Genomic DNA, 26554 nt, shown 5'->3' with positions numbered 1-26554 from the left:
CCGCCCCTGTCGGTGTCGTCCCCCTCTTCGGAACAGGTGGGGCCGCCCCTGGCGGTTGAGCCGCCAAGTTAGACCCCCCTCTGTGTAGTCTTAGGTCGCCTCCTCCGTCTTCTGCTGGGTGAGCGTCGTAGAGTAGCGTGATAGTTGATGAATCGCCATTGTGCTCAATGCGGTACTTGGACAAAGGCCCAAGCGTACGCAGCACAGCCCCCAGGGTGGGGAGAGAAATCGCCACGTTCTCGGAACACAACTTCATTGTTCGAGAGTCAGTACAGAAGTGTGTAACGATTGTAGTGATGCTTTGGAGGGAGGGGTTATATGTGTTAAATAACGTATTGCTGTGCGTGGATTTGGTGGCCCAGTCAAGCTTACAGACAAGAGATTAAGATTGTGCGCTGTCCGTCTGCAGTCATTAAGATTAACAAAAGCAAAGAGTCTGCCACAGTACAACCGATCGCATTCAACACTTTTGATGTATTGTCAAATGATCATAGTTGACAACTCGGATCTTTGATAACTGTAAACTATATGTCTTGTTTTATGTGACACTGAACTAGAGCAGTTCGGCGATTAAAGGGGTATTCTTGGGTTTCTTTTAGCAGCTTGGAGATTAACACACATGTAATTACGTTTTGTCGTTAAATATAATATGTTTTAAATATTCACGTAAGAAGTAAAGTTTGGTTTGTTTAACGACACTACTATAGTACATTGATTAATTAATTATGGACTATTGGATGTCAAACATTTGGTAAATTTTACACATAGCCACCAGATGAAACCCGCTACATGTTTTCCATTAGCAGCAGGATAGCACATACCACGGCCTTTGATATACCAGTCATGGTGCACTGGTTATAAGAGAAAAACTATAAGTTGAACTAGTCCGCCGAGGGGTTTTAAAAATACAATAACGTGTAATAATTTTGATACATGTAATAATATTGATGTAATAAATAATCTACAATTATCCATTATTTGTTCTTAATTAGTGAAATCAAGTGAACAATTTCATGTTGGTAACATCACCTCAAAAATAGTTCATATTTGTGAAAATGTAATCATGATTGTAATCATGATTACTGGGCAGTGTAATCGCAATCATAATCGATTACTTTCATTTTCCTTGTAATCGTAATCGTAATCGTAATTATGACATTCATAAGTAATCGTAATCGTAATCGATTATTTTGTCATGTAATCGCACCATGTCTGATCGATTACTTTTGTCGTGTAATCGCCCCATGTCTGATATATATATATATATATATATATATATATATATATATATATGTGTGTGTGTGTGTGTGTGTGTGTGTGTGTGTGTGTGTGTGTGTGTGTGTGTGTGTGTGTGTGTGTGTTATACAATGCTATTGTATAGCAATTTGGTCGGGACCGTCGCTTCAGATCGAGAGATTGTAGGTAGAGGTATCGAAGTTTGACTGTATATATATATTTAAATTAGTGTTTCTATAACACACTGTGATCGTCATAATGTTTATAGACCATAGAATCGTAAACTTTGTTTTATTTAGCCGAAAACATGGTTTAATGACACCAAACTCAGGACATTTCCTTACTAATTAGAAATATTAAAATTACTGTCATTTATATGGGTCTGTTTGTGCGGAAACTCTTAAGTACAGAAGTATAGTAGGCATATAGTAGGGTATGTATCCCAGCACTAACCCCATCTTAAGTACAGAAGTATAGTAGGCATATAGTAGGGTATGTATCCCAGCACTAACCCCATCTTAAGTACAGCAGTATAGTAGGCATATAGTAGGGCATGTATCCCAGCACTAACCCCATCTTAAGTACAGAAATATAGTAGGGCATGTATCCCAGCACTAACCCCATCTTAAGTACAGATGTATAGTAGGGCATGTATCCCAGCACTAACCCCATCTTAAGTACAGCAGTATAGTAGGCATATAGTAGGGCATGTATCCCAGCACTAACCCCATCTTAAGTACAGCAGTATAGTAGGCATATAGTAGGGTATGTATCCCAGCACTAACCCCATCTTAAGTACAGAAGTATAGTAGGCATATAGTAGGGCATGTATCCCAGCACTAACCCCATCTTAAGTACAGATGTATAGTAGGGCATGTATCCCAGCACTAACCCCATCTTAAGTACAGCAGTATAGTAGGCATATAGTAGGGCATGTATCCCAGCACTAACCCCATCTTAAGTACAGCAGTATAGTAGGCATATAGTAGGGTATGTATCCCAGCACTAACCCCATCTTAAGTACAGCAGTATAGTAGGCATATAGTAGGGCATGTATCCCAGCACTAACCCCATCTTAAGTACAGAAATATAGTAGGGCATGTATCCCAGCACTAACCCCATCTTAAGTACAGATGTATAGTAGGGCATGTATCCCAGCACTAACCCCATCTTAAGTACAGCAGTATAGTAGGCATATAGTAGGGCATGTATCCCAGCACTAACCCCATCTTAAGTACAGCAGTATAGTAGGCATATAGTAGGGTATGTATCCCAGCACTAACCCCATCTTAAGTACAGAAGTATAGTAGGCATATAGTAGGGCATGTATCCCAGCACTAACCCCATCTTAAGTACAGATGTATAGTAGGGCATGTATCCCAGCACTAACCCCATCTTAAGTACAGCAGTATAGTAGGCATATAGTAGGGCATGTATCCCAGCACTAACCCCATCTTAAGTACAGCAGTATAGTAGGCATATAGTAGGGCATGTATCCCAGCACTAACCCCATCTTAAGTACAGAAATATAGTAGGCCACTGGGTATGTATCCCAGCACTAACCCCATCTTAAGTACAGCAGTATAGTAGGCATATAGTAGGGTATGTATCCCAGCACTAACCACATCTTAAGTACAGCAGTATAGTAGGCATATAGTAGGGCATGTATCCCAGCACTAACCCCATCTTAAGTACAGAATAATAGTAGGCCACTGGGTATGTATCCCAGCACTAACCCCATCTTAAGTACAGAAATATAGTAGGGCATGTATCCCAGCACTAACCCCATCTTAAGTACAGATGTATAGTAGGGCATGTATCCCAGCACTAACCCCATCTTAAGTACAGCAGTATAGTAGGCATATAGTAGGGCATGTATCCCAGCACTAACCCCATCTTAAGTACAGCAGTATAGTAGGCATATAGTAGGGCATGTATCCCAGCACTAACCCCATCTTAAGTACAGCAGTATAGTAGGCATATAGTAGGGCATGTATCCCAGCACTAACCCCATCTTAAGTACAGAATAATAGTAGGCCACTGGGTATGTATCCCAGCACTAACCCCATCTTAAGTACAGCAGTATAGTAGGCATATAGTAGGGTATGTATCCCAGCACTAACCACATCTTAAGTACAGAATAATAGTAGGCCACTGGGTATGTATCCCAGCACTAACCCCATCTTAAGTACAGAAGTATAGTAGGCATATAGTAGGGTATGTATCCCAGCACTAACCCCATCTTAAGTACAGAATAATAGTAGGCCACTGGGTATGTATCCCAGCACTAACCCCATCTTAAGTACAGCAGTATAGTAGGCATATAGTAGGGCATGTATCCCAGCACTAACCACATCTTAAGTACAGCAGTATAGTAGGCATATAGTAGGGCATGTATCCCAGCACTAACCCCATCTTAAGTACAGAAGTATAGTAGGCATATAGTAGGGTATGTATCCCAGCACTAACCCCATCTTAAGTACAGAATAATAGTAGGCCACTGGGTATGTATCCCAGCACTAACCCCATCTTAAGTACAGCAGTATAGTAGGCATATAGTAGGGCATGTATCCCAGCACTAACCCCATCTTAAGTACAGCAGTATAGTAGGCATATAGTAGGGCATGTATCCCAGCACTAACCCCATCTTAAGTACAGAAGTATAGTAGGCATATAGTAGGGTATGTATCCCAGCACTAACCCCATCTTAAGTACAGAATAATAGTAGGCCACTGGGTATGTATCCCAGCACTAACCCCATCTTAAGTACAGAAGTATAGTAGGCATATAGTAGGGTATGTATCCTAGCACTAACCACATCTCAAAATGCGCGGAAAGGATCGTGTACTTGAACCTTCATGGGATAGATGAACCAAGATGAACCAAGATAAACAATATACGGTATAGACCATGTGACAGATGCGAGTTTCCAAGCTAATCTAACCACAATAACAAAGACATATTTAATAGACCATGCGGTTGCAGTAGGAGGGCATAAAAATTCACACCTGTTAAAAAAGACTAGGTTATAAGAAAATAGTATAGTTGGACAAAATAGACTATAATTGATTTTAGTGCGTACAGTAAATATTGAGCTCGTTTTCACTAGTATTAAATAGTACTTTTTGACGACGTTTTGTATCATAAACGTTCGTCTCAATACACCGCTGTTGTTGTCAACGCTAGGCGTAATTACGCTTATGTCGGACCTGTTTAACAGGTGGAACAAATTATCAGTTACACCGGCAGAAGTCGGTCACTGTCCTAGATTAAGAATTTGTTTTTTAATAATAAGGTATTGCGCAATGCTAGCTGATAGGGGTGTTGCAATATTTCTCTGACAAATAGGTGTTGGGGGAGGGGTGTTAGCGAGTCTACATTATTAACATATATCCTCAAACATAGAGAAAAAACAATCTAGGAAAGGTCGGGGAATAAGGAAGTCTTGTCCCATCTTTTTCAACGTCAGTGTCAACATTCGCAAACGTCCTATTGGGATAGTTACGCACACACGCACGCACGCGCGCGTACGCACACCAACGCGCTTACTAGCCCGAGTACTCCGACTGTATTATATAGGGTTAGACGGACATTTGGACAGATATTCAGCCCTGTCCATCTAGTCAGAGTACTCGGGCTACCCGCTTACATTCGTACGGACCCGCTTACATACTGTTCGTATTTAACTCATTACATATAACCAGTATAATATTATTGTAATTACAATACATGTACTTACGTTTTGTTAGATGATACAGCGTGTATATGACCAAGACGTCCAGCTGTCCCATGCTACAGCACGTAGCCAGCCGACTACTATATCCTGCCCAAGTCGGGTCTTTCCACAGAGCTCTAGCCTACCCTGGAGATATGGAGCGGGCAGTAAATAAACCGTCGGCCTATAGTTCAGCTACTTTGCAGGCCCGTAGGAGCTGGGGGGGGCTCACCCCCCCCCCCCCCCCCCATTCGCCAGTTTTTATTTCGGGAATTTAAAATGTCTTATAATGCTAATACGGAAACCTGACGATAGAGCAACCATAAAAATGAGCCCCCCCCCCCCCCCCCTTTGAAAATCCGTGCTACGGGCCTGGCTAGTACATGTCGATATCTTTATTACCATCAAATATAGGCCGAATCGGACCTAGAACAATGTGCAGGGAGGGGTTTCGAGCACCCTACATCACCCTCAGCCCGCTCAAGCAATGTTTCTCTCTTTGTTCAGTATACATGTATTTTCAAGGGGAGCATGTCTCTGGTACCGAAGGCTCTATATACCACAGAAGACTTCAGCTGGGGTTAAAGGTTTTTATTCAGGGATCACCTGGGGGAGATGTGAAGATCCCGATGTATATAAAAAAAATATACATCAATATACATATAACGACCCAGAATAACAAAAGGACATAAAATTAGTTACATTTTCCAGGTTATAACATATATTATTTTACCATATTTAACAAATTATAAATTACTACAATATCAAAATACTAATGTACATTTAACACACAGACATTTCAATTCAAACAGACTCAAATCAAATATAATTATAATTCAAAGGTTAATTTACTTATCACACATCAGTTCTATAAGCATGTGCTAAGCATGTCATAAAATAACTATACAAATAAACACTTCTGTGTATTCCATAGCACACAGGCATGAACATCACATACACATATAAGTAAAATATTTAACCTACCGACTGTGTCAGGTCGTTTGAATAATGATGCTGGTTGAGTTACATCATTGATAATCTGTCAACAAAATACCACTTATAAATAGGTGCACATAAAATATATAAATAGAATATATTCCTTCATATATATAATAATAAAGTAGATTAATAACTGATTTATTTATTTTTTAATTTATTTTTTTATTATTGTCCCCAGACCATTAAACAGTGCCAGGGTTGGGGAGCCCTGATAAACCGCCTTACAATTTATCTTAAAATTAATATTCATACATGTGTAAACATACATACATATATATACAAACATACACACATACATACGCATACACGTACGCACTCACATTACATTCTATTCTGATATATGCAGGTACAAATCAAAATAAAATAGTACTTCCTTTTATGCACGCCTTATGGTCCAGGACTTTTAAAAAAGAAAAAGAAAAAAGGGTAACAACGAGAGAAGAAGAAGGAAAACAAGAACAAGAAGAATCAAAAAAAGAAGAACAAGAAGAGGAAGAAAAACCTAAAGTTGATAGTGAATAACGAAGCAGAATTAAACTGATGATAATAACAGGAACAGCAGTCGGGCCTGTGTTGGAATGTTATATGAACATGCAATTACAAAAAGTTTTTCCTTTGAGTAGATCGTTATCTAAGTGTAATGGGCTTTTTTCTCTTTCTTTCACTATATAAAAAGGTTGAGCCATTGTGCCCATTCTTTATTAAACTTTTCATAGTTGCAGTTTTTGAAATAAATATATTTCACAATTTCCAATTTGTTTTGCAACACGTTTTGAACGGACGTGATAGTTAAAAAAAATTCTTACATTTTCGTACAGTATATATAATATTTAATGTTAATAATTAGCCAGTTAATTATATTAACGTTTTTTTTTTGTTTGTTAATAATACCAAACATAACAATATTTTTGTCAAAGTGGACAACAATTCCTGTTTTGGACAAAACCCAGTCTTCTAAAGCTTTCCATAAAGTATTAACTTGAGTGCATTCATAGAAAAGATGTTGTAGAGTTTCTGGGAAGTTATTACAGAATATACACATATTAGAATCTACATAATGAATCATATATAGAAAAGTGTTTGTTGCTAAAATCCGATGTAGGATGCGATACTAAAACCATAATAAAGTTGTATCATTAATGCTTTGGAAAGGTAATTCATAGTATTGTTCCCAATCACTTGAGTCAAAATTAAATCCTTGATTTCTATATTTTATCTGCGCTTTTGGGATTATGTGTTTATGGTTGAGTATGCAATACATGTCCGTACATCCCTGTTTACTTTTCAAAACAAGTCTTAACCTAAAAGGAAAAATTTGATTATTTACTTTTTTGAAACGATCGTCCCTTAAATCACTAAATGTTGATATGAATGATTTCACAGCATTTATTAGTGAAGCATAGCTAATGAAATTTGAATTAACATGATATTTTTCTGCAAATTGTTCATACTTTAAAAATTCTCCATAATCATCTACTAAATCGTTTTAATGAAGATTATACCTTTTTGGGCATAATCTTTATATAAAAATGGTTTATGATTTATAACTATTTCACTATTATGCCAAATATTAACTGATAAAATATCATCTACAGATTGTGGCTTATGTTTTTGTTCAGTAGTTATCCAACTCAGTAATGTATCTTTCCAAAACATGTTTGACATCTCATTGCATTTTATAGAAATAAAAGGATCACCATATATTATTAAATCGTTCTTTGAGATATTTATAAATATATATCTACGTGTGTACCCCCCCCCCCACCCCCCTTTTTTGGCACCTTCCTACACCCGTCCAAAACATTTTCAGGCACGTTGTTGAAACTCAAAAATAAAGCAATGTATTGAATAGAGTTGTTTCCCTTGCAATATGTCCGCGGCCATGTAAACATGTGAGTGGCCGTGTTTTTAATTTGGATTTGTTACTTGGTTGCATATTTACTGGTTATTATTGTAATATTTTGTTCAGTACGGAATTAATAAGTTGGTTTATCTGTGAAGTTTAAATGTTTTACCTTTTAATGCATTATGTTTGACATAACGCCAATTTTAATTTAAAAGCATGCAGCATAGCTTCCCTTATCATGCTTTCCAGACGGTTCGTCCACTGGACAATTCGTCCACCGGACGATTCATCCACTCACCTCGGACAATTCTTCCACTCGACTGCATTTTTTTCAAACATATTAATAGTTATTTCTTTGACATTGTAATCGTTTCTTAACATTATTTTGTGGTATACTATAGTATAACCAAAAAAGTAAAATAGAGTTAGAATTCAACATTACTATCTAGTTTTTATTAACTGTTTGTATTCATTATCATGCGGATGATTCGTCCACTCGCTCGTACACGATGTGGTAAATAGGTAATGCAAGCCTCCGCGTCGGAAGACTTTATTACCCCTCCGTCCATACACCCCTGAGCGTGATGTAACCTCACCGTGGTGCAGGGGTGTAACATTCTCTTTGAGAATGGCCAATACAGCACACATTGAACTTTTGAGTAAAAGTCAGTATCTATCTGTGATATTTGTATAATTCTTTACAGTGTTTTTATTTAAATCTTGAATTTTTATATTGATGTTGACCATTACCTTATTTGTTTGCATTGCCATAGTTTGACACCCAATAGCCGATGTATTTTTCGTGCTGGGGTGTCGTTAAACATTCATTCATTCATTCCGTCCATACAGGTAGTTAGCGGTGCCGCTTTGAAATAAGGCGTGTTGTTTTAGACGCTACTGGATCCAACTTGGTGAAACAAGCTTAAGCAGTAATGAGCCTGCATTGCTAATTATAATATCACAATAGAGTACACCTGTACACTTAATTGGTAAAGCAAACAGAAACCAAACAAGTTGAAAGGGAAGGGCTAAAGATTATCTTTACTGGGCATATTGTACTAAAAACATCCTAGGACATGTAGCGTGAAAGGCGTACATTATAGAAACAAATAATAACCGAATAAATAGAAACACCAAATAATTATGTCTGCAGAGCATTGTTACAAAAACATCTACCAAGCGTAATCTAATGCAGTATCATTTATTTTCACCTTTGTAAATTTATGACACAGCAAAAAAAAATACGGGGTAAAATATATCTTATAATTTATTTAGCCCCCACGTACATGTAGTACACATTATTTAGGCCGTGGACGAAATGTACTGGGGAAATAAAACCCCAGTGGACGAATTGTCCGGAATTGATTTTGTGTAGTGGACGAATCGTCTCGAGTTCCTCAGTGGACGAATTTTCAGTGGATGAATTGTCCAGTGGACGAATCGACTGCATTATCATGGCTTATGATTCACAGTATCCTTCTTTTTCAACAATAAAACTTTTTAAAGAACAAACTTCTCTACAATAATTGTAGTATTCTGCTACCATTCGACTTGATGTTTGTATTACACATTTACGAGTATCATCAGAACTTTGTGTGTCACTGCTTTCTCCAGAAGTGATGAACGTTACTCGGATAGCACTACCATAGTCCTGTCTATATACAAAACAATACACCAACAGAAGATTTTTCCTTAGTGACACGTTGGATGAAGCAAACCAAGTGTTAGATCGGATTGATATTTGATTTCCTTTATTTCTGCATTCTCTTTTATTCCATTGAAATTTATACGTTACTCTTTCATGATCTTTTCTTTTGACTGTAAATATTTTATTTTATTTTTCTGTGCAGTTTTTATATTGTGATGATTTAGGTAAAAGGTTAAAAAATTTGACAAAATTCTATTGTTTTTTTGTTCGTCTTCTACAATTTTTAATAATCTATACAAATTTAAATATTTCAATACACCTTTCTTGTTTTTACTACTTTTTCCTCGCAATTTTCTAATTTCCTTTTCTCACAACTACTTTCACCTTCCAGCATAATAATGATGTCAATTGACAAATAATGCTTTTCTGTGTTTTATACCTTTATTTCAACAACATTCATGCAATCAGTGAAAAATGCTTGCAATGTAACTCATGATGACAAATTGTTTTACGAAAATCACGATCATATTGATTTTTTCAACTGACAGTGTCAATTAGGGCAATCAGTGGCTATTAAGATAATATTATATTACTGTGTCTGTAATAATTCGGATAAGTTCGTCAACTTCCGGATTAAGATTTAGGAAGTTCATAAGAATAAAACATTGGTAGTCTTTCAACAAAACTCATTGGTCTACTGGATACATAGGTGAACAAATGACGTTAATCTGAAAGTTGTGGGATCTAATCCAGGTAAGTGATAAATGTTTATAACTTAAATATCATCAATATAATATGTGAATAACAGAGTTGGTTGAAAAAGAAGAAAGGAAGGTAATAGAGGGGTAAGTAAGGGACGGTCCATAAATATCGATGTGCTTCACAAATCCAAACAATGTTCGGAAGGGGGGGAGGGGGTAAAAGCCATGTTCGGATTGCTTTTCAGGTAAAACATCGGTCCATCGAAGGTCAATGTTTCGTACACATCATATCAATGTTTTTATGTTAGGATTGGTGGGGGGGGGGGGGGGGGGTCAAACCCAATCCTAACATTGTTAGGATTATGAAAACCATTGACATTTATGGACCGTCCCTAAGGTAAAATATGTTTATTTATAAATTTAATTATTTATTTATTCTTGTTTCATAAAATTGTGCCCCATAAAAATTATTCCACTCTTGATATCAATCGGGAGACGGTGACAAAGATAAGTGCTCCCCATAAAAATTATTCCCATCTTTATATCAATCGAGTGACAGTGCCAAAGGAAAGTCTGACATTGGATATTATATACTCTTCAAAAAAAGAAACGCAAAAGGGTACAAATGGGTTATAACTCCGATTTTATGTTTCCTACCGGTTCATGCTTTGTGAATATATGGTCATTGCATGTCCCAAACACATTCCCACGGTTACATTCGATAAAACGCAGCTACTGTACAATAAAGTTCCAAAATGTGAATATTCGCAAAAACGCAGCCACGTGCAAACCATGTCACCACTGCACGTGCGTTGTCTGCACGTGCAACATGAACACCGACAGTATAAAAGTGCAGGGTGTTCGCTTGCCTGGCCTCTGTATCTGGCTGACAGTTGACAATCCAGGACATGCCACGTCTCAGTGAACTGCAGAGAAACAATGCCATCGGCCGACTAGACGCAGGCGAATCCAGAACGGCCGTTGCCAGGGCATTCCATGTGTCCCCAAGCACCATCTCCAGACTGTGGGACCGTTACCAGCAACATGGATCAACACGTGACCTCCCTAGATCCGGTCGACCACGGGTCACTACCCCCGGGCCTCCGACAGCGACGACCACAGCCCCAGACCCTGCCCGAGCTGGCAGCAGCCTTGCAAGCCGAGTGGGCCACCATCCCCCGGGACGTCATCCGTACTCTGGTTGCTTCAATGGGCAGGCGGTGCCAGGCAGTTGTCAACACACGCGGGGGCCACACCCGGTATTGACTCCAGATGACCTTGACCTTGGTGGTGTGTCCTATCACTTACTCACAATGGACTAGAGTGAATTGTGAACAATCCTGCAACATTTGGTAATTATCGGACTCACCATTCAATAATTAAATCAATTCTCCAAATGTTACGACAATGTGGTTTTGCATTTCTTCTTTTGAAGAGTATATATTATATAACAAAGATGAGGAAAGAGTTCGATCGTACCCCTCTATATCAAAATCTCTAAGACTAACCCTAAGCCTAACCTTAAAACTAACTCTAACCATTCAAGTCCATTGCATTGAAAGTGGGTATGGGTCGAACTCAGTCTCATGCCTTCAGTCTAGATGAATTTGTAAAAATGACCGGCCTCGGTGGTGTCGTGGTAGGCCATCGGTCTACAGGCTGGTAGGTACTGGGTTTGGATCCAGATACCGACTCCAAACCCTGAGTGAGTGCTCCGCAAGGCTCAATGGGTAGGTGTAAACCACTTGCACCGACCAGTGATCCATAACTGGTTCAACAAAGGCCATGGTTTGTGCTATCCTGCCTGTTGGAAGCGCAACTAAAAGATCCCTTGCTGGTAATCGGAAGAGTAGCCCATGTAGTGGTGACAGCGGGTTTCCTCTCAAAATCTGTGTGGTCCTTAACCATATGTCTGACGCTATATAACCGTAAATAAAATGTGTTGAGTGCGTCGTTAAATAAAACATTTCTTTCTTGTAAGAATGTTAATAATTAAGTTGTCAACCATTAAGTAATAGTTTACCACCACCATTACCACTAATCCTGGTATGCATATTCAACAATATATAATGCATATTATTGCTTAATATTAACAAGTATAATCTTATATTTAATAATAAAACGGTTAAATGTGACGGTTATTAATGGGCGCAGCCATTTTGTACCATCTCAGTGAATATGCCCCATGGCGAGCTGGTTGTTACGTAATACTCAACATGTCATGTCAGGAATTAGTCTTAGAACTGAAGACACAAAATTTACCTGATTTTTGCAGATGCATCACAAGCCAGCAATAAGTATATATTATTTTTCAATACAAAATAAACTACCATTGTCAAATTGGTCTTTTCTTTTTGTGGCCTGTACTTGTCGTTCCTGATTGGCTGGTGTATATTTTGGACGGTCTAGACACAAACAAAAATATATGCCTGTTTTATTAAAATCAAAGGGTATTGTGGAATAACTGCGCTGCAACCCTTCAAATCGTAATGGACATTATCAGCCGTCCTGCTTTATTTCTGTAAATAATTCTGTAAAACTGACCAATTACATAGTCCCAAAGAAAAGAACATTATCACTTGGGTTTCGTAAATGGTCGTTTGTGCTCCAACGTACCCTACCAATAGGCCTAATGATATGCATTTTTTTCTTTGGATTTTTTAAGCGAGAAAAATACTATAACCCCATTTTTTTCTATTAATGCAAATTAAAATATATTTAGTTAAATAGTTTATCATATTATCAAGTCATTTATGTTGTTTTACAACTCAGGTTGATAAAAGCGAAGCACCTTGTCGTAAATGACTGCCTTTGTTTACACTGTGCATACAGGAGTTGGTTAAGTTTACGTCACTTCATCCCAAGCTAGCATTCCAGGCACACCGAAAACAAAAGATAATGGCTGCCCCCAGTTAGCAGGAATAATCACTTTCTTTATTATTACACGTTTTTAATTTCTTAAAGTGTGTATAAAGACTGATAAAAAAACATCATTTTTTAAATTTCACTTTTGACCCCAATCGTCCTTCAAGATCTTTGGTGGTCATAAAATGTACTGTAATACTGAACTACCAGTTGTAATGTTTGCCCAATTAATACACTATTATCATATAACCATTCCCCACAGCTAATATACCTTACAATTTTGGCAATTGTAAATTCTTATTAGAGTTCTCCTACTTTTTTTTAAGGATATATATATATATTGTATATGTCACGGTTCCAAGGTAATAAATTAATAATGTTCTATTTTATTATTTTTCAGGATTGTTTCTTTATACTAAGTTGGACCATCTTATGAAAATGGTATTGAAGGAAATGTAAACTTATGAATCTAAAATGAAGTACATGTAAATAATTTTTATATAACAGTTACTATAAATTAAAAAAACCAACAACATAATTTTTTGTTGTGGTAATTTATACATACAGTACACACAATTCAAGAAAATTGTTATTTACCAGGAGTGACAATTTTTTACCATTACATCAAAAGATTGCTCTTTATAAAAGGAATATTTGAAATTAGCAGAAAAAGTATCACTGGAGATAAAGTGTTTTTGAGAGATGGTTAAGCCAAATACATCAGTAAACAGAAAAGCAAAGTTTAATGGCCTTCACAGTAAACATAAGCATTTTCAATGCACAAAAGATGACATTGCTAGAATCAAAGATACGTCCTCTCATTCTGAAGGGAAGATGACAAGATGGAAAAGACGGCGCCTGCATAGGAAACTGAAGAGAGAAGCTGAAGAAGACTCTTCGATAAAGAAGAAAATAAACCCAACTGATTGCAGTGTCGATAAAACATCAGTAAAGAAAAAAGCAGACTTGACTGATTGTAGTGTCGATAAAACATTGATAAAGAAAAAAAAAGACTTTACTGATTGTAGTGTCAGTAAAACATCAATAAAGAAAAAACCAGACTTGACTGATTGTAGTGTCGGTAAAACATCAATAAAGAAAAAACCAGACTTGACTGGTTGTACTTTGAGTAAAGGAGATGTATCTAGTCATACATGTGATGGAAGTAACACAACCCCATTCAATAAGGGTGGCTTGAATGATCGGACTCATAACTCTAAATCTCTTAATGTCACAGTACCAGTTGATGGTTTGAAAGTCAGGTTCAAGAAGAAATACAAGGATGTAGACATGGCTGGTGTAACTGAAAAAGAAAAGGTGGTTGGACATGATGGAATAAAGGGAGTGGTTGACGGATATAAAACAAGCAAAGATGTCTCAAGCAATTGGCTGAATTTGAAGCAGGTAATGTAACATAACAGGTAATTAGTTTTTGGAGGTTTTCTTTCCATTTCTGAGGTGTATTTGTGTATGTGGCTTCCACCCAGAGTACATTCTAATAAAATGTACACAGTTTTTAATCCATGACCTGTAATTCCAGATATTAATGCTGCTCAAAAAATTCTGCTAATCCCTCCACTTTACTTAATCCTGCAAAGTTTAAAAATCTGTGATTTGTTTATGGTCAATATCACTCAATTGTGTTTGCTTTTATTATAATTATAATAATCGTGGAACATTTTGTTTTCAAAATTTTGATTAGCAACATTTGCTATTAGTTTGAAAATTGATTAGCAATGAATAGTTAATGTTAAAGAATTGAGAAACTTGTTTAGCGAATCGTGACAGGATACTGGATAAAATGTTCTTTGATAATAATATATAGTCCTGATGCTAATAATTAATATTGTTTTACAGATGCTTGAGAAAACCAAGGAGGAAAATATTTCACGGAAGAGAAAGTTGTCTTCTGCAAAAAACAAGGATGTTGATGCCCAAAATCCAAAGGCAAAGAAACATAAACTAAGAAAGATACAGACATTTTCAAAATTGAAGACCGAATCAAGAGAAAAGAAAACGGACAAAGAAAGTCCAAAACCCAAGTATGTTAGCAATTATGACTGATGTGTTTTCTTATTTTTGTTTCAGAAAAGTTTACCCGAGTTGCATGACACATAACCGTCCACTTAGTGTGAAGTGTGAATGGTAAATTTGATAATATATTGTAATGCACTGAGTTAATTTGGAGCTAAATTATTCTGTCATGTATTCTAAATTGTCAACAGCTAACCAGGATATGCTTCTGGGCCCAGTCATTCAAAGCATAGTTAAATTAAAAAAGCACAGTTAAATTAACCCTGGGTTATTGTAATATTTTACTTTTTAATTAATTTAGCACAATTACAAAATAAACATTAAATTTCAATATAGCAAGGCTCAACCTTAGCGGTAGCCCGGACTGTTTTGGCTACCAATTTCTCACTTGGACTACCAATTGTCTAACCCTGGTAGTCCGCCGGGCTACCAAATATTTTGGCATGTCCAGTCACTCAACAATCAACAAGACGTTTAATTCATCGGTGTCTGAAATTCCACCTTTCATGTGCGCAGGCTCTGCTGCCAGGAGTCACTGTAACTGTTAATTGCTCCCCTAGTCTGACCCACAGGTGGCGGTTGCGCGATACGATTTAGTGAAATAAAGGAGTATATTTGACAAAAACAAATAATTTGATGTAATTCAGTGGCCAGATATACCTGGTTCGTACGGGTCATGACATTTTCATTTGGGTCATGGGTTAACTATGCGTAGTGACGGTAGTCATTTATGACAATCAACAATACGGCCCGTTGTTTTTACGCTGCCAGCTGAAGTTTGAACTCAACGATAATTCGATAGCGGTCTATTTCCTTCTAGGCTACCTATGTAAATTATCAAATTATTGTTTAAAAATTAATATCTATTACTATGTTAAATAAATGTATATATTGACAAATATTTTCAATGTTAAAAATATTAATCTTTCTTACAAATTAATTTTAAAGAAATCTCTCTTATCGTTTGCTATGGCTTTGCACGATAACCTCGCTCAAAATAACATCTGACCTTGTCATGTGATAACACAAACACACATGGCGATCCCCTGTCTGGGATAAAAACAATAAATAATAATAATAATGATAAATACTATTGTGTATTTCTGGAATCGTACCAAACAAGTTAATGCAGGTAGAATAGGTCAGTTGTTTGGTGGTTATTGTTAGATTTGTTTTTTCATACCATATGGCCTCAGATCACAATTAATTTCACTATGTATTCTCATGTAGCCCCAGTGGCTGTAGCACTTTTATTAATTTCACCAGGCCATTAGCATTTCACAGGAAACATTACCTGCCTGGGCCCAATGAACACTCAAAAGGACGACCTCTGTTATCCAGCTCTTTTCCACGTTATATCAATGTAAACAAACACACGTGGGCTAAGGGACCGAATCACACCCATTTCTGTGCATTTTACACAAATTTTGCATGACTTCAATGTGCTCTGGGGGACATTATGCAGTATCCAGTGTAAACCAAGTGCACATATTCACTAACTACATCCTCTTACCTGTCAAACCCAGTGTAACAATCCAGTATACAAAGCAGCTCCCCAGCCATTAATCACATAACAAGAAAACTATATTTTCTCGCATTAGTTTCCGTATTTTGGACAACCAAATGGGTGGATAACTCTAGTCTGATGCCATATTTACTCCTCTTTTGAGGCCATCCTTAAAAGTGTTTTGTTTTGTCCATTTGCTCATGATTTACAAAAACCCACCCTAAAACGTTTAAATAAAAATAAATTATTTATCTTTTTTCTCTTTTTCTCTCTTTTCTTTAAAAGTTGTGGGGCTACCAATGAGCCTGTGAAATGGGGGACTGCCTGTGCCGCAAAAGGCGACAATCTGCGTCAAATTATTCCAAATAGTGGACTAGTAATTATGCAATAACTTTAAAAGTTACAGACATTTTTCTGAACAACAAAAAGAAACTTGCTACTTATTGTGTTCTCTGCAATTGAAATATAGCAGTTGTGCAGGAATATGATTTTTTCAAAAATAAATTCAATTTAATTTAAATTGATACATTTTCAAAAAAGAAAATCCCACAAAGTTCTCTTTTTAAAAAAAAATTAAACTTTAAAACTGTAAAATTTTGGATACTGCACACAGTCAACATATGCCAATTACAAATTAGGACTGCTCGAGTGTCATTCTGGTGAGGGTAATTAGCAAGGTGTCTGCACACCGTAATAGGTCACACCTGAATGCAGAGGAAATGGCACCAGCCTGCAAAGATGCAGTACAGAATATACAGTGAACAAAAAAAGCTGTCAACTGCCACTGCATTGAAATGTTTTAATGTATCAGAACTGAAAGTGACATCACACATGAACTGATATATATAAGGGTGGACATGCATACCACAATAAGTATTTCACTGTTTTATACACTACGAGTCACATCCATGGAAGGCAATACAAGACGAAAGACACAGTTCAAGAAGGGACATGCACCTTGGAATAAGGGTGAAACTCTGCTGCATGAACATGCAAGTCCAGAATCTCACACTGAGAAGTTGCGACCAGTAGTCTGGATGAATATAGACGTGTTTGCCTTGGTCACGAAGTCGAGTTCCACTTCAGCCACCATATCCACTCCAGATTGCGAAGGTGCGTCACAGCCAGTCCGCCTGCTACGTCCCATTACGAGTACATGTACTGCGTCTGAAATGAAAGAAGAACAACAGTGTAAAGACAAAGAAGGCATGAGAATAATGGACAATGACAGAATGGTAGATGCATGGAATGCAGCTTTCAGATACCACTCAACAGCTTCCCCTGAGTGTGACGAGCCTGAAATGCAAATATTAAAAGAGGTTAAGTGGGGTCTTTGTTGGAAAGTCACACTACACTGTGTGAATTGTGACTTCACTGCTCCTGAAAGCAAATTGTACAATGAGGTGAAGACAAATAAACCTGGCCCAAATGCAGCAAAAACTAATGTGGGTCTTGCTATCGGTCTCCAAGATACTCCCGTCGGCAATACGAGAGCGAGAGTGCTATTGGCAGGCATGGACATTCCACCACCGTGTCGGAGCAGCATGCAGAGAACATCATACAAGGTATCAACGGCTGTAACAGATCTAAATGAAAAAGATATGGCACAAAAAGTTGAGCTACTGAAAGACATTAACATGAAACGTGGAAATGAACATGATGAAATTAACATAGCCATGGATGGGAGATACAACTCCACGACAATAACAAGTCGGAAGAAACCGGGCCAGAATGCATCACAAGCTATAGGACTTGCGTGTGTAACAATGACTGAAAGAAAATTCATTGTAAGTGCCTGCTTCCAGAATAAACTTTGTTGGACCAGAGCCTGGTTAAGAAACAAAGGTATTCATGTGATGTGTCCCGGTGGTCATCCTGACTGCACAGCAAACTTGCCGCCATTTGCTCCGCTGTCGGAATACGAGATGGGAAAAGATATCGGAACAGACTTGGCTCTACAAGGTATTCTCATAAAATACGTCCCAACAGATGGAGATTCCAGATCATCTGCTGGAGTTGATAGTGCTTTGAAACTTCTAGATCCAATGTGGAAAGTGCAGCGGCTAGCTGATCCAACCCACTTAGGTCAGAGTCAGTTTCGTAAGTGTTACAAAGCTAACTTCAGTTCCGACATGTTTACTGGGTCCACCCGTGAACAAAAGCGTGAAGCACAGAAGGTATTCAGCCAGGATATGAAAGCAAGGTGCAGTTTAATTCTTAAAGAACTGATGAAACTACACACTGGTAATATCGGTGTACTGAAACGAAACTTACCAAAGGTCCTGCAATCGACACTTTCGTGCTACGGTGGTGACTGTTCAAAGTGTTCGTGGTACTCGGTCGTCTGCAGTGGAGGAATAACGAACAACTGGTGGCACCGATCCATGTTCCTGGGTACACACATAATCACAGAGCTGAATATGAATGAAAATGACAAAATGTTAGTACTGGAACTTCTGAAGATTAAACTAAGTATTTCAGCTGTAGAGAAAATGAAACTGTATACAGACACACAGAAATGTGAGGCTGCGAACCGTTCTCTCAGTGTTTCCTTACCTAAGAATGTGAACTATTCACGAACGATGACTGGGAGAGCTGCATCCACCATCCACAGGCTGAACAACGCCCCGGGAACATCGATGATAGAAAAGTGCAAGTACTGTGGCATCGAACTGTCAGCTCGGGTGAGGCGTTCATTGCGTCAGATGGACAAAGAGTCGGACTATCAAAAAAGATATCAAAACAATCCACAGGTGGTTAAAAGGCACTTAGTCCAGCAAGGAAGTAAAATTAGAGATCACTTACGATATAAACATTTGCACAGAGATCAACAAGCTGACTACAAGAAAGGATTATTAGATATTGACAGTCAAAGAGCAGACAACTCCTGTGACCACAGTTATTCAAAGTAATTTTTGGCACAAACTTTCAAGTGATACATATAATATAGGAACTATCAGTTTGCATGATAGCATTTCTGCTGTGGACATGAACCCTAGACATTGAAGATTGACTTTAAACAATAAAAAATAGTAATGTGAATAAATGTATGCTTTTGAATAAATGTATCATGTGATATTTATATGTGATTTTATGACATAAAATATTTCTTTAAATTAACCTTTGTTATTGTTTTACATTCTTATATGTTATGCATTCTGAGATGCAAGAGGCAGGGGGGGGGGGGGGGGGGTATTGTCCGTGTCCCTGACAGACATCCCTGTTCACACATTGTATGCGCGAGCTGTTAATTGCATGTGGCTCAGCAGATAAGTGATCTTTAAACATACAAAGATGGTTATGGCACAGGTGACTGATGTCACTGCCATCTATGTCCATCTCCTTATTAAAGACCATGAAACTTATCTGTGAGCATTTACTGTACGATACTGGCCTGTGATTGGTGATTTGAACTTAATAGCACCATATCCATTTGGTCTGGGAGGCCCATTCCATATTATACATTCACCATTTGGCCCAGGATCACATTTTGAAAAAATTACCCTCTGGTATTTTTAAAAAAAAGCCTCCATTTTGACTTATTCAATTAGCCTTAATACTCAAAGTGAGGCTGTCACAGGGTGTAGGGATACATTCTGATTGAAAAGAATGACCTATGACCTGATACAGGTACACTGCAGGCTGAATCATGTTATAATTTGTGAAATTACACATTTTAAAAATATTAATATAATAAAATTTAATTTAATTGAAAGAAAAAAAATATTCATCACCCAAACTGATAAGTTTCAGATTTCCACCTATCTGGACAATTAGCATGTACATTTTGAGTCCTGTAACTGTCATAGTTACCTCACAATTAGGTATCAAAGTGTGTCACCCTGTGTCAAACATCATTGAAGAAGTCCTCCATATTGACTTATTTAACCTTAACCTTCAAAGTGAGGCTACCACAGGGTGTAGAAATACATTCTGATTGAAAAGAATGACCTATGATCTGATAGGGGTACATTGCAGGCTGAATCATGTCATAATTTGTGAAATTACAAATTCTGAAAATATAAATATAATAAAATTTAATTTAATTAAAAAATATATATATTCATCACCCAAACTGATTAGTTTCAGATTTCCACCTATCTGGACAATTAGCATGTACATTTTGAGTCCTGTAACTGTCATAGTTACCTCACAATTAGGTATCAAAGTGTGTCACCCTGTGTCAAACATCCTACTATATCAGGCCTCAGACCACAATTAATTTCACTATGTATTCTCATGTAGCCCCAGTGGCTGTAGCACTTTTATTAATTTCACCAGGCCATTAGCATTTCACAGGAAACATTACCTGCCTGGGCCCAATGAACACTCAAAAGGACGACCTCTGTTATCCAGCTCTTTTCCACGTTATATCAATGTAAACAAACACACGTGGGCTAAGGGACCGAATCACACCCATTTCTGTGCATTTTACACAAATTTTGCATGACTTCAATGTGCTCTGGGGGACATTATTCAGTATCCAGTGTAAACCAAGTGCACATATTCACTAACTGCATCCTCTTACCTGTCAAACCCAGTGTAACAATCCAGTATACAAAGCAGCTCCCCAGCCATTAATCACATAACAAGAAAACTATATTTTCTCGCATTAGTTTCCGTATTTTGGACAACCAAATGGGTGGATAACTCTAGTCTGATGCCATATTTACTCCTCTTTTGAGGCCATCCTTAAAAGTGTTTTGTTTTGTCCATTTGCTCATGATTTACAAAAACCCACCCTAAAATGTTGAAATAAAAATAAATTATTTATCTTTTTTCTCTTTTTCTCTCTTTTCTTTAAAAGTTGTGGGGCTACCAATTTTTACTAAGGGCTACTAGATTATATAACCGGGCTACCACTGAAAAAACTTAAGGTCAAGGCCTGTATATATGTATGGATACTTTTGTTTGTTCTGAATCGAGTTTGAACACTGTGTTTTCAATTATTATTGATTCAGTCCTTGGTTTTAAACATTTCTGTTATGCTAATATTGGTATTTTAGACTTTGATCTACCCATGGCTAAAATTACCACAACTTTGTACTTTGTCTTTTGATAGTTATGCAACTTTTATATATTCATATGACTCATTCATTCTTTTGTTTGGTACTCTGTATCACATATTTTTTGCTAGAATGTAATTAAATATTCATTTGTTTGTTAATTGTATTAAACAGTAATTATTTTCTTCATTTGCCATTTCATTCACTCATTGATTTATTCAAGGACAGGTTTTAGCCTAGTGGGTAGAACACTCGCCTGAGGTGCTGGTGCCAAAGGATTAAATCTACTTGGTGGACCTATTCTCTGATTGTGTTTATTTTCCCATTCCAACTACTATATAGACTGGGATATCAAAGGATGTGGTATGTGCTGTCCTGTTTACAGGAAAGTGCACATAAAGATCCCTTGCTACTGGTGAAAAAATGTAGCATGTTTCCTCTGAAGGCTATATGTTACAATTACCAGTGTTTGACATCCAATAACCGATATTTAAAATTAATTAATGTGCTCTAGTTGTGTCATTAAACAAAACAGGCTTTACTTCACTTATTATGTACACAAGTTAGATCTAGATTTATTCTTATTTTGCTGTTCCTGCTCTTTCAGACCTGACATTTGGTTTGACGACGTTGATGAGATTCTCGTGGAAGGAATGCAGGAGAAGACAATCACCAAGATTAAAGGGAACCCGCTGGTCAAGCTGGGCACGTTTGATGGGTATGTAAGCAATGACGCATTAAACACGTTTGATGGGTACGTACAGGGGCGTTCTTATCATCCAATTTGTCACACTGACTTGTCACATATGATTGGTCAAGCTGGGCACGTTTGATGGGTACGTACAGGAGCATTCTTATCATCCCATTTGTCACACCAATTTGTCGCATACCATCTTTTTATACTTAGTGTTTGTTATTTATCCTTTTATTCCTGTAACTAAACTGCATATTAATGTGTTGATTTTTAGACTGACTAAAGCGGTTGCTATGGACTGTGAGATGGTTGGAGTGGGAGAAAAGGGCAGGGAAAGTGTTCTAGCGAGGGTGTCGATAGTGAACCAGTACGGAAACTGTGTCTATGATAGATACGTGAAGCCGCAGGAGACCGTCGTGGACTATCGGACATTCGTCAGTGGGGTGACGCGACAACACTTGATCAATGGTAGGAGCTTTATTTAAAACCTTGTCATCAGTGGGGTGACATCACAACACTTGATCAATGGTAGGAGCTTTATTTAATAGTTGTCGTCAGAGGGGTGACACCACAACACTTGATCAATGGTAGGAGCTTTATTTAAAACCTTGTCGTCAGTGGGGTGACATCACAACACTTGATCAATGGTAGGAGCTTTATTTGAAACCTTGTCGTCATTGGGGTGACGCCACAACACTTGATCAATGGTAGGAGCTTTATTTAAAACCTTCTCGTCATTGGGGTGACGCCACAACACTTGATCAATGGTAGGAGCTTTATTTAAAACCTTGTCGTCATTGGGGTGACGCCACAACACTTGATCAATGGTAGGAGCTTTATTTAAAACCTTGTCGTCATTGGGGTGACGCCACAACACTTGATCAATGGTAGGAGCTTTATTTAAAACCTTGTCGTCATTGGGGTGACGCCACAACACTTGATCAATGGTAGGAGCTTTATTTAAAACCTTGTCGTCAGTGGGGTGACGCCACAACACTTGATCAATGGTAGGAGCTTTATTTAAAACCTTGTCGTCATTGGGGTGACGCCACAACACTTGATCAATGGTAGGAGCTTTATTTAAAACCTTGTCGTCATTGGGGTGACGCCACAACACTTGATCAATGGTAGGAGCTTTATTTAAAACCTTGTCGTCAGTGGGGTGACGCCACAACACTTGATCAATGGTAGGAGCTTTATTTAAAACCTTGTCGTCATTGGGGTGACGCCACAACACTTGATCAATGGTAGGAGCTTTATTTAAAACCTTGTCGTCATTGGGGTGAAGTCACAACACTTCATCAATGGTAGGAGCTTTATTTAAAACCTTGTCGTCAGAGGGGTGACGTCACAACACTTCATCAATGGTAGGAGCTTTATTTAATATGTTGTCGTCAGTGGGGTGACGTCACAACACTTCATCAATGGTAGGAGCTTTATTTAATATGTTGTCGTCAGTGGGGTGATGCCACAACACTTGATCAATGGTAGGAGCTTTATTTAATATGTTGTCGTCAGAGGGGTGATGCCACAACACTTGACCAATGGTAGGAGCTTTATTTAATATGTTGTTGTTAATGGGATGACGTCACAACACTTAATCAATGGTAGGAGCTTTATTTAATACGTTGTCGTCAGAGGGGTGACACCACAACACTTGATCAATGGTAGGAGCTTTATTTAAAACCTTGTCGTCAGTGGGGTGACGCCACAACACTTGATCAATGATAGGAGCTTTATTTAATATGTTGTTGTTAATGGGATGACGTCACAACACTTGATCAATGGTAGGAGCTTTATTTAAAACCTTGTCATCAGTGGGGTGACATCACAACACTTGATCAATGGTAGGAGCTTTATTTAAAACCTTGTCTTCAGTGGGGTGACGTCACAACACTTGATCAATGGTAGGAGCTTTATTTAATATGTTGTCGTCAGCAGGGTGACGTCACAACACTTGATCAATGGTAGGAGCTTTATTTAATACGTTGTCATCAGTGGGGTGACGCCACAACACTTGATCAATGGTAGGAGCTTTATTTAATATGTTATCCTGAGTTCGCTGCTATTTTAAAGTGACAGACCCTAGTTTTTAAACACTACGGCATATTTAAAGTGACAGACCCTAGTTTTTAAACACTATGGCATATTTAAAGTGACAGACCCTAGTTTTTAAACACTACGGCATATTTAAAGTGACAGACTCTAGTTTTTAAACACTACAGCATATTTAAAGTGACAGACCCTAGTTTTTAAACACTACAGCATATTTAAAGTGACAGACTCTAGTTTTTAAACACTACAGCATGTTTAAAGTGACAGGACCTAGTTTGTAAACACTACAACATATTTAAAGTGACAGACCCTAGTGTTTAAACACTACAGCATATTTAAAGTGACAGACCCTAGTTTTTAAACACTACAGCATATTTAAAGTGACAGACTCTAGTTTTTAAACACTACAGCATGTTTAAAGTGACAGGCCCTAGTTTGTAAACACTACCGCATGTTTAAAGTGACAGGCCCTAGTTTGTAAACACTACAGCATGTTTAAAGTGACAGGCCCTAGTACTACTGCATGTTTAAAGTGACAGGCCCTAGTTTTTAAACACTACAGCATATTTATCACTAGTAGAGCCATTTTTTGATAATTGAAATTGGACATTTTTTACATTTTGTTATTTAGATGATTAAATTCCATACATCTGAAGTGTTTCTGGTTCACAAAATGCATTTTTCATATTTTTAAAAATACACATACCTCTGAAAAGTAAATGTTATGGAAGCAAGCTCTAATTTATATTTTAAGGGTATTTCCCCATTTCAACATCACAGGTAAAGATACAAAACTTATATATTTATTTATGAATTAAGAGTTAAGAAATGCATTTGAATATGACAAAATGTAGATGGCGTCTTAAAAGAATGACATGTATCTTGCATAGCATCAAACTGCACAAGCTTTTCTAGGCTAATAGCATAACTGAAATAAATTATGATTTTCAGACTATTCTTGTAAGGTTGCAGGATAAATAAAATAACCAGTTACTGCATTAAGATATAAGATTGCAGCATAAATAAAATAACTAGTTACTGCCTTAAGATAGATTGCAGAATAAATAAAATAACTAGTTACTGCCTTAAGATATAAGATTGCAGGATAAATAAAATAACTAGTTACTGCCTTAAGATATATGATTGCAGCATAAATAAAATAACTAGTTACTGTATTAAGATAGATTGCAGGATAAATAAAATAACTAGTTACTGCGTTAAGATATAAGATTGCAGCATAAATAAAATAACCAGTTACTGCCTTAAGATATAAGATTGCAGCATAAATAAAATAACTAGTTACTGCCTTAAGATAGATTGCAGCATAAATAAAATAACTAGTTACTGCCTTAAGATATAAGATTGCAGCATAAATAAAATAACTAGTTACTGCCTTAAGATATAAGATTGCAGCATAAATAAAATAACCAGTTACTGCCTTAAGATATAAGATTGCAGCATAAATAAAATAACTAGTTACTGCCTTAAGATATAAGATTGCAGCATAAATAAAATAACTAGTTACTGCGTTAAGATATAAGATTGCATTAAGATATAAGATTGCGTAGATAAATAAAATAACTAGTTACTGCCTTAAGATATAAGATTGCAGAATAAATAAAATAACTAGTTACTGCCTTAAGATATAAGATTGCAGCATAAATAAAATAACTAGTTACTGCCTTAAGATATAAGATTGCAGCATAAATAAAATAACTAGTTACTGCCTTAAGATATAAGATTGCAGCATAAATAAAATAACTAGTTACTGCGTTAAGATAGATTGCAGCATAAATAAAATAACTAGTTACTGCCTTAAGATATAAGATTGCAGCATAAATAAAATAACTAGTTACTGCCTTAAGATATAAGATTGCAGGATAAATAAAATAACTAGTTACTGCATTAAGATAGATTGCAGGATAAATAAAATAACTAGTTACTGCGTTAAGATAGATTGCAGCATAAATAAAATAACTAGTTACTGCATTAAGATAGATTGCAGGATAAATAAAATAACTAGTTACTGCCTTAAGATAGATTGCAGGATAAATAAAATAACTAGTTACTGCCTTAAGATAGATTGCAGGATAAATAAAATAACTAGTTACTGCCTTAAGATAGATTGCAGGATAAATAAAATAACTAGTTACTGCGTTAAGATAGATTGCAGCATAAATAAAATAACTAGTTACTGCGTTAAGATATAAGATTGCAGGATAAATAAAATAACTAGTTACTGCGTTAA

The 26554-nt window shown here is 37.0% G+C and overlaps 2 protein-coding genes across 4 annotated transcripts in view; one reads left to right on the top strand and one right to left on the bottom strand.

Annotated features, from left to right (window-relative positions):
• Positions 1-5181, bottom strand: part of LOC121367447 — a 36942-nt gene extending 31761 nt beyond the window's left edge. For both annotated transcript variants that reach the window (XR_005957381.1, XM_041491625.1), the window contains exon 1: positions 4976-5181. The gene's annotated coding sequence lies outside the window, so the exon portion shown is untranslated. The remainder of the gene's footprint in view (positions 1-4975) is intronic.
• A 2642-nt stretch (positions 5182-7823) lies between these two features.
• Positions 7824-26554, top strand: part of LOC121367446 (RNA exonuclease 4-like) — a 26318-nt gene continuing 7587 nt past the window's right edge. The window contains exons 1-5 of one of the 2 annotated variants that reach the window (XM_041491622.1): positions 7824-7842; positions 13411-14414; positions 14868-15052; positions 22165-22275; positions 22526-22719. In XM_041491622.1, coding sequence (XP_041347556.1) covers positions 13713-14414; positions 14868-15052; positions 22165-22275; positions 22526-22719 — 1192 coding nt within the window. In that variant the 5' untranslated portion in view covers positions 7824-7842; positions 13411-13712. Of the gene's footprint in view, positions 7843-13410; positions 14415-14867; positions 15053-22164; positions 22276-22525; positions 22720-26554 lie in introns of those variants that run through there. The other variant, XM_041491623.1, reaches the window with a different exon arrangement.

The sequence above is a fragment of the Gigantopelta aegis genome, chromosome 3, assembly GCF_016097555.1.
Source record: "Gigantopelta aegis isolate Gae_Host chromosome 3, Gae_host_genome, whole genome shotgun sequence".
NCBI lineage: Eukaryota > Metazoa > Mollusca > Gastropoda > Neomphalida > Peltospiridae > Gigantopelta > Gigantopelta aegis.
This window is presented reverse-complemented; position numbering and strand designations above follow the sequence as displayed.